The 15,516-nt window shown below is 45.3% G+C and overlaps 1 protein-coding gene across 1 annotated transcript in view; it reads right to left on the reverse strand.

Moving 5' to 3' along the window:
- LOC115085175 (uncharacterized protein C18orf63-like) overlaps positions 1 to 15,516 on the reverse strand; it is a 195,792-nt gene that overhangs the window by 117,923 nt on the left and 62,353 nt on the right. Inside the window, exon 5 of the mRNA XM_029590877.1 lies at positions 1,627 to 1,810. Within this exon, the coding sequence (XP_029446737.1) occupies positions 1,627 to 1,810 (184 nt within the window). The remainder of the gene's footprint in view (positions 1 to 1,626; positions 1,811 to 15,516) is intronic.

A 15,516-nucleotide genomic window follows, 5' to 3' on the forward strand; every position in this document is an offset into this window, starting at 1 on the left:
GGAGTGGTGTGAAAATGACTGGGAGCCTGCCTGGGTGTATGTGTTTGTGTGTATGTGAGGGAGCCAGTGAGTGTGAGAGCATGAGTGTGTATGAGAAAATCCAGGGGAGTAAGAGTTTGTGTGGGAGGGGGGGTGGGGGGTGGAGGGGGAGAGAGTGTTTTAATTGAAGATTTAGCCGACGAAATTCAGCAACAAAAAAGTCACTAAGCAGGCAAGGTAAAGAATTATTTGTTTTTGCTTTATTAATAAATACAGTACATATATTAAAATTATAACTTGTTATTAATTAGAGCTACAAATATCACAATTATGGATTTTTCTAGAAGTGACACACCACCCGAGTTATGCTCAGTTTTTTTATGAATTTTGACACACTGAGCTCAAAAGGTTGGCCATCACTGACTTAGGAGGTTTTCAGTGGATGTTGGACCGTCACTGCTCCTGGTATTGCGCATCGATGGAGATCAATACATTTGCTTATTCAGCTTCCTTCGATGCTCAGCATGAGATCTCCTTAGTGCTGAAGTTGAAGAGTCAAAACCTGATACATTCTTCAAGTGGGAAGAGTCGGATAATGGCTTGTCTCAGGGTTACCTATTGGCTGACGGCATTGGGAGAACTGATGGTTCCTCTTCACACTACCGATGACACTCCTTCCATTAGTGTAGCTCCAAGATCTCTCGATGTTGATGCCTCCGATGCTGATGAATTGGTCTTCCAGTGCCTGAAGAATCTATCCATATGTTCAAGTCAGGACCTGCATCCTTTCTGGTTATGGTTGAACACTTTCGACCCCCATGGACATCATATGATAAACCCAAGCAAAGGACACATCTATCATGGGGGTCTATGATAGACATGATCCTTTTGCACTGGGGGCATCACTGGAAACTGTTAGACATTTAAGATCAAAACAAAAGCAACACAAAATTGAACTCAATGGTGGAAATAAGTCAAGGGCCATCAGGTACCAAAGGACCCTACTGCCTCAGAGAGAAATGATGCCAAACGAAATTTAACGGAAATGCCGAAAAACCTTACCTAGGGACAACTATGCAGAAGAGAAGACCACAGGACCCCACACAAAAGAAACTGTGACTGGGAAGCAAAAAATATTTGAAAAAATGAAAGGCCCAGACCAGGAGAGTGAGGAGATAACTGTGATCAGAGGGCCCTTTGGAAAAAGAGAGATTGAAGGGACCCTGCATAGATGTGAGGTATAATGGCATGCAGTGGGCATGCCCAGTGAAGCTCAACTAAAATTCTGGAAACTTTAACATAGTTTTTCTGTGCCAGGCTCCATCAGATGATGTTCACCTACATGCGAGGACTTCCATCCTGCTTGTCCTTGGAGAAATCTACTTAACCCTTTGTGTGTACACTCTGTACACTCTCAGTCTGGTTATTTCAATAATCTCACTGGTTCTTGTGGCCATTAAAGTTCAGATCTGCCTGCTACCTGCTTCAGCAACAGGACTTATGGCATTACTGGAATGTAGAAGATGAAGAAGAGATATTCCTGGATTCAGCAGTTTCCTGACTGCTTTTCTATGATCTTCACAGAAGAAAGAAATAAAGAGCTGCCTGTCAGCATGTTCCTAGTGAATTACTGACTCAATGACTCACCTGTGTGTGAGGTCTGGTGAGCTCCTTTGCAGCATAGCAGGGCTTACTTGTCATCTTGACTGGAAAACCACAGAGGTGCGGCAGCTCAGACTTCAAGTCAGACAGAAAAGCATTTAACACATAGTCTAGATCTATTCTGGGGAAGAACTGTATGGGTTTGCTTCTGATGCAGCTAAATGGGTATCTGAATGTGAAGTGTTAAGAGCTTTGCATTATACATATGTTTCCTAAAAAAAACCAAAGTTGTAAATATTAAGTGTGTTTTTTAAGTCACAGCACAGCACTCTGTCACTTCTCTCTTTGCTCCCAATATATTCATAAAAAAGAAGATAAAGATGCTATTCAAGGGAGTCAAATGCCATCCAGGCTGAAAGTCACATATATTATTATAATTATTATTATTTACTTGATACATTCCAATTCAATTAGTACCATCAGAGTCATTAATAACATTTAAACAAGGTCCATAATACATTAAAACTTTCAAAATACAACAAAACTCAAATAGGCAGTTCAGGAAAACATGAAATATATAATAAACAAACATAAATTAGTACAGTCAAACACTATAACTAAGAAGCAGCTCCCATCTAAAAACCTAAATAAGGGAGCTACAGTAATAAATTACAAACTGGGTAGTCAATAAATGAAATAAAACTCATAGAGGTTAGTTTTAAAAGTGTTGCTTATGCAAAAAGGCTCTTATACATGAGTATGTGGGCCATGTATGAGCAACGCAGATTTTAAAAGCTACAAATTATGTGTGAGCAAAAAATAAGAGAACAGAAAAGGGGTGGGGCATGGGCGTTCCAGGGCAGGGCCAACTGTTATGCATGTAACTCCACATTTTAAAACTGGAGCCACAGCGCGTGGCGGCTTATTAGCCATGTATATTTACTGCTGCTCCTGATGAGGAGCAAGGCTGCAAAAATCATGTTTTGATCTTATACAACAGGGGGAGGGAGCCAGACCAAATGGAGGGCATGAAGGATGAAGAACCAGAGGGGTCTGGATAATCTTGAGATTGACTGGGCAAACTGGTGGACTAACTGGAAAAACTGAGAATGTCCCTCATGCAAGCATGTTTTAAAATCCACTTACATACGCATGTTAAAGCCAACAAAATCCTATGGAAAATACACAAAGTAGGTTTGCTTAAGTAACTTCTTACGCACATATGTAAATCATATGAGCACAAGTGTGTACATGATTACAATTTCCAGCGTATCTCTGCTTGTGTTGCGCTTGGAGGTGGACCCTTGTCCTGAAGCAGTGTCTGAAAGCTCCCTGGTTGGACCCAGGAAGCTCCTGCCATCAGGAGGTGGAGCACAGGAGGAGACAGAGGCTAGCTGGAGCTTCACCACTGGAAGCCCACGGTCCCCCCGGGTGGAGCCCTTGGGGACCCAGGCCGCTTGGACTTAGGTGGGCCTCACAGGGTCTCCCTGAAAGGAAGTTCAATGGTGTGCCCACCAGGATCAAGGGTGCACGGTCAATGTCAAAGGTGGAGGTCTGTGGTATCAGAGAAGGCCAGAACAGAGTCTGAGATGAAAAGGCTAGGAGCAAGGCCAGAATCGAGGAAGCAAGGTCTGTAGTAGCAGAGGACAAGTTCCAAAGGTCAGTACGAGGGTAGTCAGCCAAAGCAGAGGTCAAGTTCCAAAGGTCAGACGTGGTTGAGTAGACAGGCATGGTCAATATCTGGGCAGCGATCAAACGTAGTCAAGAGCAGGCAAAGGTCAATACCAGAAAGTCAGTCAAAGAGGTACTACCTGGGGAACGAAGAACAGACGGACACTGGAACAGAGGGATACCGGAACAGGACTGGAACAAGACTGGAACAATGATGAGACACGGAGGCAAACTAGTACACACATGGTGTCGACACGATTGCCAAGGCAAGGAAGTGCAGGCAGGCACTTCCTTTAGTACTGCATTCAATCAGGACGTGCTGAGGAGCTAGGATCCGTCCCTGGTTCTATAAGGGACCAGGCGGTCCGCGCACGCCTAGGGGCGGGGCTGACGCCACGGAGGATGCTGAGCCCCGCCGTGAAGCCTGGTGCGCTGAGGAAGGCCCAGCGACCGCTGCTGCTGGACGCCGAGGCCTGGAGGAGCTTGCGGCTGCTGCTGGGGAGGCTGTCCCTGGACCTGCAGGAGAGTTGGTGAGCAGGCCCGTGATCGGGCCGAGTGCTCACAGGTCGTGCAACAGCTTGTGTGCCCATACATGCGTGTATGGGCACCCGTGCGCTTGTTTTAAAATTACCATCTTAGTAAACAGCCAGGCTTTCAAACTATTATAAAATTTCTGGTAATACCTGTCATTATTAATTCACCGTAGGATACTATTCCATATAAACAAAGTAACCTAGCTAAGTGCTGTTTGACAAGTCTGCTCAAGCATTATCCTAGCTGAAGAAGGAAAGACCAACAAATCTAACTGAGAAGAGCAGAGTACAAGATGGCAAGGGCTGTTCAAGTCCTCTTGTACTGAGGACAAGTCTCCCAGGGCTACTGCCCAGGAGGGAAGGGTTAGGCTGGCCATCATAGTTCGTGATTATATTATTAGAAATGTAGATAGCAGGGTGGCTGGTGGACGTGAGGACTGCCTGATAACTTGCCTACTTGGTGTAAAGGTGGCAGACCTCACGCGTCACCTAGATAGGATTATAGACAGTGCTGGGGAGGAGCCGGCTGTCATGGTACATGTGGGCATCAACATAGGAAAATGTGGGAGAGAGGTTCTGGAAGCCAAATTTAGGATTTTAGGTAGGAAGCTGAAATCCAGAACCTCCAGGGTGGCATTCTCTGAAATGCTTCCTGTTCCACATGCAGGTCCCCAGAGGCAGGCAGAGCTCCAGAGTTTCAATGCGTGGATGAGATGATGGTGCAGGGAAGAGGGATTCAGTTTTGTAAGGAACTGGGGAAACTTTTGGGGAAAGGGGAGACTTTTCCGAATGGATGGGATCCACCTTAACCAGAGTGGAACCAAGCTGCTGGCACTAACTTTCAAAAAGGAGATAGAACAGTTTTTAAACTAGAACAAGGGGGAAAGCTGACAGTCACTCAGCAGTGCATGGTTCGGAGAAATGTATCCTTGAAGGATACTAATGTAACAGGAGAGTTAGGGCATCCCAACAGAGAGGTTCCATTAAAAGCAAACATAGTCCATGTGCCTATATGTAAAAAATCACCGAAGCTAAAGATTTCCGAATTATCCCTAACAACTGAAAAGCAGGTAGTTAATACAAACAAAAAACACACTTTGAAATGTCTGTATGCCAATGCCAGAAGTCTAAGTAAGATGGGAGAGTTAGAGTGAATAGCAGCAAATGATGAGATTGACATAATTGGCATCACAGAGGTGGAAGGAGGATAGCCAATGGGACAGTGCTATATCAGGGTACAAATTATAACGAAATGAAAGGGATGATCAACTTGGTGGGGGTGTGGCACTTTATGTCAGGGAGGGTATAGAGTCCAGCAGGATAAAGATCATACAAGAGACTAAATGCTCAGAATAATCTATATGGGTAGAAATCCCATGTGTGTTGGGTAAGAGTATAGTGATAGGAGTATACTACCGTCCATCTGGACAAAATGATCAGACAGATGATGAAATGCTAAGAGAAATCAGGGAAGCTAACCAATTTGGCAGTGCAATAATAATGGGAGATTTCAATTACCCCAATATTGACTGGGTAAATGTAATATCAGGACTTGCTAGCGACATAAGGTTCCTGGATGTAATAAATGACTGCTTCATGGAGCAATTGGTTCAGGAACCAACAAGTGAGGGAGATATTTTAGATTTAATTCTTAGTGGAACACAGGATTTGGTGAGAGAGGTAATGGTTGTGGGGCCACTTGACAACAGTGATCATAACATGATCAAATTTAAACTAATAACTGGAAGGAGGACAATAAGTAAATCTGCAGCTCTAACACTAAACTTTCAAAAGCAAAACTTTGATAAAATGAGGAAAATAGTTAGAAAAAAACTGAAAGGTGCAGCTGCAAAGGTTAAAAGTATTGAACAGGCATGGACATTGTTGAAAAATACAATCCTAGAGGTGCAGTCCATATGTATTCCACACATTAAGAAAGGTGGAAAAAAGGCAAAGCGATTACCATCATGGTTAAAAAGTGAGGTGAAAGAGGCTATTTTAGCCAAAAAAAACATCCTTCAAAAATTGTAAGAAAGATACATCTGAAGAAAATAGGATAAAACATAAGCATGGTCAAGTTAAGTGTAAAACATTGATAAGACAGGCGAAGAGAGAATTTGAAATGAAGTTGGCCACAAAGGCAAAAACTCATAATAAAAACTTTTTAAAATATATCCGAACTGATTTAAAAGTCTATAGTGTTGCCTGTCAAATGCGCCATGTTGCGGATTGGCTGATGACAACGTCTTACTATACTCCCTTACTGGTAGAGCAGGCAAGGGTGCATCCTTTGAGTCTTGCCTTTCTTTTACATAAATCTCTGGCTCAAATCCCAGCCTACTTACGGGCAAGTGTGTTAATTCGACCGGCTTATGTGGCATGGCGCTGGGCTTGTCAGCGTTTTAAATATCCCCGGGCAGTAACCCACTTTTTACCCTTACGGGGCAATCTTGATTTCCCGCCTGGTATCCATGACAGGGTCTTTGGTCATTGGTATGAGAAAGGAATCAGGTCTGTCTGGCAATTGGTGGATGACTCAAATCAAATGTTTTCTTTTTCCCAGCTGCGAGACCAGTATGACTTATCTAAGGCCCATTTTTATGCATATTTGCAGGTCAGACACTATATACAGGCCTTGCGTTTGCCAGATCCGCACCATCCCGCTTGGGAGTTTTTATCAGATTTTCTGGATATGGCTGACCCCACACGGCATAGGCTCTCCTTCTGGTATAATCTGTTAGAGGCCCACCGGGACTCTCCTAAGTGGGACAGGGTGGTAGCTGGATGGAATAGGGAATTGGGAACTTCTCTTACGACACCTTATTATCGCCAGTGTTTCTCACGTGCTACTTTCTTCTCTGTGCCACTCCCTTTAAAGGAGCTGCAATTCAAGTTTTTACATAGGTTTTATATGGCCCCAGCGCAGGCGAGTAAGATGGGAAAAGGGGGAACGGGCTGCTGTTTAAAGTGTGGAACCCCACGAGGTACTCTGGGTCACCAGTTTTGGTCTTGCCCCCAGGTTAGCTACTTTTGGCGGCAGGTGCACCTTTATCTCCAACGGACTTGTGCCCTACGCTTTGCGTTTCATTTTAATGTTTTTCTTTGGGATGATAGTCGAGGCATAATTTTTACCAAACCAACTACGAGGTGGTGGTTTCGTCTCGTGATCTTGTTAGCGAAGAAATGTATTCTGCAAAAGTGGATAACAGCTGACCCCCCCACCTTAACGCAACTCCGAAATGTAATACATCAGACTTGCCTGTTGGATAAGCATATTGCTAAAGTGGAGTGGTATCGGCCCTGTGCACATTTTGTGAATCGCTGGGAAACTTATTTCAATTCTGTCTCCCCTGCTGTGCGCAGTTTACTCCTCAATGACTTACCGCTGGGGTAGCCTGCGGGGAGACTGACTTCCTGCATCTCCCTTTTGGTTACGGACCGTACTTGTTAGGTTTTTTTTATTTCTTGCTACCGATGTCCCGAGGGTGGGGGGGGGGGGGGAGGGTTTGGGGACTAGTTTAACTGTATGTAGCGTTTTGGAGTTTTTTTTTTCCCATCGCTGTTTTCTGGCCTATAAGAGTGTGGCTGGACGTCAGCATTTGTTGACCCTGTTTTTCTGTCTAAAATGTACATACAGCTGTGGGTATACGAAAATGTGACTAATGGAGTTATATGGTTGACTTTGTTGATTTTGTCACTACAATAAAGATAATTTACAAAAAAATATATATATATATATCCGAAGCAAGAAACCTGTGAGGGAGTCGGTTGGACCAATAGATGACCGAGGGGTTAAAGGGGCTCTTAGGGAAGATAAGGCCATTGCAGAAAGACTAAATGAATTCTTTGCTTCTGTGTTTACTAATGAGGATGTTGGGGAGATACCAGTTCCGGAGATGGTTTTCAGGGGTGATGAGTCAGACGAACTGAACGAAATCACTGTGAATCTGGAAGATGTAGTGGGCCAGATTGACAAACTAAAGAGTAGCAAATTACCTGGACTGGATGGTATGCATCCTAGGGTACTGAAAGAACTAAAAAATGAAATTTCTGATCTATTAGTTAAAATTTGTAACCTATCATTAAAATCATCCATTGTATCTGAAGACTGGAGAGTGGCCAATGTAACCCCAATATTTAAAAAGGCTCCAGGGGTGATCCAGGTAACTATAGAGCAGTGAGCCTGACTTCAGTGCCGGGAAAAATAGTGGAAACTATTCTCAAGATCAAAATCGTAGAGCATATAGAAAGACATGGTTTAATTGAACACAGTAAACATGGATTTACCCAAGGGAAGTCTTGCCTAACAAATCTGCTTCATTTTTTTGAAAGGGTTAATAAACATGTGGATAAAAGTGAACCGGTAGATGTAGTGTACATGGATTTTCAGAACGTCTGACAAAGTCCCTCATGAGAGGCTTCTAAGAAAACTAAAAAGTCATGGGATAGGAGGCGATGTCCTTTCGTGGATTACAAACTGGTTAAAAGACAGGAAACAGAGAGTAGGATTAAATGGTCAATTTTCTCAGTGGAAAAGGGTAAACAGTGGAGTGCCTCAGGGATATGTACTTGGACCGGTGCTTTTCAATATATATATATATAAATGATCTAGAAAGGAATACAGTGAGTGAGGTTATCAAATTTGCGGATGATAGAAAATTATTCAGAGTAGTTAAATCACAAGCGGATTGTGATACATTAAAGGAGGACCTTGCAAGACTGGAAGATTGGGGCATCCAAATGGTAGATGAAATTTCATGTGGACAAGTGTAAGGTGTTGCATATAGGGAAAAACAACCCTTGCTGTGGTTACACGATGTTAGATTCCATATTAGGAGCTAGCACCCAGGAAAAAGATCTAGGCATCATAGTGGATAATACTTTAAAATCGTCGGCTCAGTGTGCAGCAGCAGTCAAAAAAGCAAACAGAATGTTAGGACTTATTAGGAAGGGAATGGTTAATAAAATGGAAAATGTCATAATGCCTCTGTATTGCTCCATGGTGAGACTGCACCTTGACTACTGTGTACAATTCTGGTCGCCGTATCTCAAAAAAGATATAGTTGCGAAGGAGAAGGTACAGAGAAGGGCAACCAAAATGATAAAGGGGATGGAACAGCTCCCCTATGAGGAAAGGCTGAAGAGGTAAGGGCTGTTCAGCTTGGAGAAGAGACGGCTGAGGGGGGATATGATAGAGGTCTTTAAGATCATGAGAGGTCTTGAACGAGTAGATGTGAATCGGTTATTTACACTTTCGAATAATAGAAGGACTAGGGGCATTCCATGAAGTTAGCAAGTAGCACATTTAAGACTAATCAGAGAAAATTCTTTTTCACTCAATGCACAATAAAGCTCTGGAAGTTGTTGCCAGAGGATGTGGTTAGTGCAGTTAGTGTAGCTGGGTTCAAAAAAGGTTTGGATAAGTTCTTGGAGGAGAAATCCATTAACTGCTATTAATCAATTTTACTTAGGGAATAGCCACTGCTATTAATTGCATCAGTAGCATGGGATCTTCTTGGTGTTTGGGTAATTGCTAGGTTCTTGTGGCCTGGTTTGGCCTCTGTTGAAAACAGGATGCTGGGCTTGATGGACCCTTGGTCTGACCCAGCATGACAATTTCTTATGTTCTTATGTTCTTAAGGCAATCTACTGTCTGAGGCAAGGAATAAGATTTATTTATTTATTTATTTATTTATTTATTTATTTAAAGAATTTATATACCGGGGTTCCTGTATAGTATACATATCACCCCGGTTTACAAGGAACCATAACTATCGCTAAGGAAACGATCATTTAGCGGATAATGCCTCCGCCCAAGATAATGCCTCCGCCCAAGAAATGGAATACATCTAATCACTGGGAAGGATTGCGGCAGGGGTTCCCCTTGGAGTTTTGCTGAGTAAGATTCCCTTGGAATCTGGCCCTATTAGTGATTTGAAATGCTGGGGAAGGGGGGAGCAGGAGTCAAGGTCCGGAGTGGTATGACAGATCATGTCAGTGAGAATATTTCTGGGAAGCTACCACACTCCCAGGACCCCCTACCTCGTATTCATCCCCAGCATCTGCCCCTGGAGAAGTGGGAATAACAGTGGGGGAGCAATGTGTGGTGCAGTATCTTCTACTCACATCTCCCGCATACAGTCTTTCTCTTTCTCTACGTCTCCCTTTTTCCCTCTTATGTCCTTCTTCCCTTCCCCTTTCCTTTTTCTCTCACTCAAATCTCCCTTTCCTTCCCTCCCCTACTTTCTCACTTATTTCCTTTCCCCACATTTCCTTCTCCTTCACACACTGATCCCCTTCCCAGCCCTTCCTTCTCACTCATACCCTACCTTCCCTTCCTCCTCTCTTACTCACACTCCATCCAGGACTGGTGCTAGCTTTTGTGATGCCATGTACAAACAATTATTGCACTGCCTCTTCCTTCTTCTGTTTATTATTTTTTCATGATTAATTTTTATTGCTCCTCCAATCAGGACTGGTGCAAGGATATGAGGTGCCCTAGGTGTTGTGTTCCGCGGCCGTGGTAGGCCACGATCGTGGTCCCCTACCTTGCCCGCGACGGCGAACCACCGCGGGAGTCCCGGGGGAAGGCCCTGACTCGAGGCCCATCGCTCCGGCATGGGTCCCTTTGCTGCTCACCACAGGGAAAGCTGTCCCTGCTCCCCCCTCGCAGCATGCAGCAGAGATTTCCTCCATGGAAGAAATCCAAGATGGCCGCCGCCATCTTTGGGCGCGAGGCTGCGCCGCCTTGACAGATTTAAAGGGATCTGATCCCTTTAACTCGCTTCAGCTGTTCTCTATCAGCCAGAGCAGGGGAAGTATAAAGGGTGGCTTCCTCTGCTCATTCCTTGACTTGGCAACTTCCTTGGTTAGTCAGGTCTGCTTGCTTCGGTGAGTTCTTGTGCTTTGGATCCTTGTTCCTGTTTTGTCTGGTGTTCCTGGTTCCTGACTTCGGATTGGCTAGCGGTGATTCCTGGTATTGACTTCGGATTGGCAAGCAGTGATTCTCTGGTGTGTGACTTCAGACTGGCAAGTGGTGATCCCTCGGTGTGTGACCTCAGACTGGTGAGCTATGACCCTCTGGCACTTGAGCTCAGACTCTTCTTGACCGTTGTCTCCAAGGGCCCATCTAAGTCCCAGTGGCCCGGGTCCCTACGGGCTCCTCCCAGGGGGACCACAGGCTTCCAGGGGTGAAGCTCCAGTCAGCCCTTGCACCGAATTCTCGACCTCTCAAAGGTCTACCTAAGTCCCAGCAGTCCGGGTCCCTACAGGCTCCTCCTGGGGGGACTGCGGGCTTCCAGTGGCGAAGACACACTTCTTCTCTTCAAACGTCTTGACTCTTCATCTGCCTCCACAGTCGCCTCTGTCTTCAGTGCCGAGGGTCAGCTGGTCACATCTGCTCCTGCCTCACCACCCAACGGGAGAACCTTCGGATCTTTCTCCTAAGGTATTCCATCCTCCCGTCGGCCCAAGGGTTCATAAGCCTGAGCATAACACTAGGCAAACCTTACAGCCTTGTGCTGTGACTTGCTTTCCCCTATGCACAATAAAAAATGATGCATTTATAATAGAGTTTAGATGAAAAATTATATTCAAATTAGTATGAGATAAAAATTCTGTTTGTATCCACTGCTGTAATGCCAACCAGAAAATGCTGCGCAAAAGATATTTAGAACTCATATGGTATTAGGCTTATTGTAACATGTCGGATGTGGGCTTCACCCTCAGAGAGCCATGAGTAAACTGAACTACAATATAGTAAACCTCTCATATCAATAATAGCACTAACTGCCAACACTCAAACAGTAACAAACCTATTCATGAAAAGGCAACACTGCCTAAAACACTGATACACCTCCTATTAGGAAAACAGAACAAGTCAGGTTGCTATAGATCCCTACATAGAAATTACATGCAAGCAGATTACCTCACCTCAATCACACATGCATAACACAGACATACCCTCACCAAATACAGAAAAGAGATCATAAAGTACAAATAAGAATGTGCAGAGAAAAACTGAATGGAAACTGCAACAAGTCAGATCTGTATATAGTGGAACACCAAAAAAAAGGAAACCACCATTCCCTATAAATCATCAAATAAAATCAAGAAATATAAATCAATCATATTAGTAAACCATACTAATAAAAGAATAAATATTGAAATCTACAGACAAATAGAACATTCAGTAATTAAAAACTCATATAAATTATTTAAACATGTTCTCAAACACCAATAAAACATTTCAAAACAGCAGACACATAAAATAATGCCCAATAATTAAAACTAATAAAGCTAAAAAAAAAAAAAAAAAAAAAATTCCCCGTTCTGCATACCTGGAAAATTTTGGTTTCCAGTAACCCTGAGACTGTCATGGATTTGTGAGGGAAGGAGAGTGGCTCACAAAGTTTCTTCTCTCTCACTCATATACCCAAGAGTCTCTAAAATAAACATGATGTTAAGGAGCACTAGGAGAGCGGTCCCATTACGAGGGGATTGTGTGCCCTTGGACCTCGGCGAACCATGAGAGGAGCTCCAAGGAAGCACCGAGGCAGGTGAGATGAAGTCCTGTCTGGGCTGAGACCAGGAGCCCAGGCCCCCGCCAACCTGCACAGCCTTGATGAGGGCAACCATGCAAGGTTGGTCTCTGAGTAGTCCTCCGACCAATCCAAGCCCTTTCGGACCTGCCACTGGGTAACGGCAGAGGCGGCAGGCTGGACAGGAGACAAGGGCGGACGAAGACTCAGACAAGGAACTTGGAACGTGGAGACGCAGACGAGGAATTTGGAAGGACTCAGACGAGGACTTGGAACTTAGAAGAACTCAAATGAGGATTCAGGAACAAGGTACTGAAGACGAGGATTCAAGATCAAGTACTAGGTTGAGGCTGCGACACAGTGTACCCTACACAGCCCGCCCACGGGGCTGGTCATGGACCACACTGGATGCGGGGCAGACTCCAGACAAGAAGTGAAGCAAGTGCGAGGAACCCAGATACTGTAGAGGCCTGCACCAGGGCGCGCCCTACACAGCCACCTGTGGCTGGTCGCAGACCACGCTGAAGCGGCGCAGGTTCCGGCAGCGTCTAACACATGGATGGAGCAAACGTAAGGGAATCTGAGGGTCGGGACAAGATTCAGGACACAGGACCAAGACGGGACTTGGCTTCAGGCAAGGATGACCCTCCAGAGGCTTGTGCTGCAGACGAGAAAGCAGGCCTTGTACCTCGAAGCGCCCTACACATCCCCCCATGGGCTGGTCACGGACCACAACAGTGGCACGCCAGGAAAGGTGGACGCAGGAACCTGGGAACTGGTTGAAGAGGCAAAGACAAGAACATAAGGACCAAGACATGAGGAACATCAGGACTGGAACACGAAACATCAGGAGAGACCAGGAACAAGGCGACGAGGGATCCCACGAAGAACAAGGAAATGCCGAGCAGGAAGCAGGAGCCCTAAGGAGAACTAGCCCATTGCCAAGGCAAAGAAGGAATGACTGCAGGGCCCTTTTACAGGGCTGAAGAAGAAGACGCTCAGGGAGGAGTCCAGAGGTGGGGTCCAGGGCATATCCGGCCGCGGGCCCTTTAAATCACTGAGAGAGGTGTGGTCCCAAGCCTAGGAAGCAGGAAACAGGACCATAGACAGCAGCCATGCTGCCGCAGATTCTGAGGAGCAGGGCAGGGCCGAGGAACATGCCCAGCATTGTCAGCGGCTCTCAAGCTGTGGGAGGCAGGCTGAGGAGCGGCTCCATGCTGCAAGGGAGCCCAAGGACTGCGGCCTCCGGGCCGCAACAGAGATGACATCAGTGGCTCCATACGCAGGAAGAACAGGCAATGTCGGCGGCCTCCGGGCTGCGAAGGTAAGCGCCTGCTCACGGCTAGGCCTGCGAGCAGGAGCACAACACATGATCTCTCTCTTGCACATACACACGCTGACTCACTCACACATACCACACCCACACACAATTTCATTCATGCCAGGGCTCTCTTCCACTTTTCTTTCTTCCATCCTTTCTGCTTTCTCACCATTGTTTACATGGCCACTGGGCACCAGACATCAGTCTCTCTCTCTCATTAGTGGCCCCCTCCAACCAGTCTCTCTCTTTCACCACCCACCCCCGCCAGTCTCTCTCTCTCACCAGGCACCCATTCCTACCAGTCTCTCTTTCTCACTAAACACCTATTCCCCCCAATAATCTCTCTCTCACCAGTCACCTCCATCACTAGTCTCTCTTTTGCCCCACCCCTTCCCCACCAAGATCCTGAAAGATTAGCAAGCTCCCTGTAGCTACACTGATTAGTAATGAGTGCTGCTGATGCCTGCTCTATAAAGAGAGATTGCAAAATCAAAAAATATTTCCATTGTTATTTTAATCCTAGCCCCAGTGTCCCCTCCTCTCCATGCCGCATTCTCCCAGACTCTGAGCACCTCTCAACCAGGTCCAAGGAGCTAGAGTCTGTGTTTGGGCATATAGGCATTAGCTTGTCCCCATAGCACTGTTGCCGAAGAGGGGTCTGCTCAGTGCCTTTCGGGTCTCTGCTCCACTCCCCACCCCTGGTTTGTAAGCTAGTATCTCAGCTCTGCTGTCTCTCCTCCGCTCCTCTTCCCCAGGCCCTGGTCTGCGTGCTGCCTCAGCTCTCCTGTCTCTTCGGAACACCCCCCCCCCTCACCCCCCCTCCACGCCTTCCCTCCCACAGTCTGCTGCCATGTGGAATGAGCAATGATAAATTAAATAAGGCTGCAGTGCTAACTTGAAGATCCCTGGCAGGGCTCAGCCGAACCTACAGCAGACAGCAGGCAATAGATGCAGCAAGAAGCAGAGCAGAGCCAGCAGCAAGGACCAGAACCCTGCTCTTGGAAGCTAAACCTTTGCTGCGTGAGGCAGACAGTGTGGTAAGCCTGCGCCAGGGTGACATCAAAGCTGAAGCTCTGCAGTTTTCAAATGTCGGTGCTCTGGCTCATTAAGTGAAGCAGCTGATACATAAGACATTTTGGGGGGCACTTTCTGCCACCTCACTCACTGAGGCAGTTGTTTCACCTTTCCTAATGGAACATGATAGTCTGTATGGGATAAAAAAAAAAGTCTGCAAAATACTGATTGTATTCTCCTCAATCTTGTAAGCTAAAGTGAGAATCTTAAAACCACTTCTTACAGCAATGGGTATCAAAATAATTTTATCAAGAGGAGTGACTGAGTCATATTAGTCAAGTACAATAATCAAGTGATTCTAACGCTTTCCTATCTAAGAAGCCTTTAATTTGATGCAGAAATTGAAAATAAAAGAAGCATAAACAAATCACTGCTGAAACCTGATTATTCCTATCAATCCAGCTTGCTCCCAGAACAGTGATTGAGTTTTTTGGACAAATCTCTACCCCTAAAACCATAGCAAATGTATTTAAAGGATGATCAGCTTTCCCTATCCAGACAGTGATGGACGTTCCTCTGTCCTGCTTGGTAATATAGAGGGGAAAAAAAAAAAAAGAAACCATCTGGATTCAACCATCTATTGCATAGCAAAAAAATAGGCTAAGGTGAAATTTAAATTTTCCTGTTATTTTCCTTTCCTTTAGTTGTGCCAGAGAGGTCCAAACAAGTGAGTTATATCCCTCTGCAAGGAGATGAAGAGAAAAAAAATTTCCCTCCCCCTCTAGGGGTCTGGTGCTGCCTTCAGTTCTTCAGTATCCTATGTCAAAGCTAAGACAACCAAAGGTATTTATTTGTT

This window comes from Rhinatrema bivittatum, chromosome 2, assembly GCF_901001135.1.
Source record: "Rhinatrema bivittatum chromosome 2, aRhiBiv1.1, whole genome shotgun sequence".
Taxonomy (NCBI): Eukaryota; Metazoa; Chordata; class Amphibia; order Gymnophiona; family Rhinatrematidae; genus Rhinatrema; species Rhinatrema bivittatum.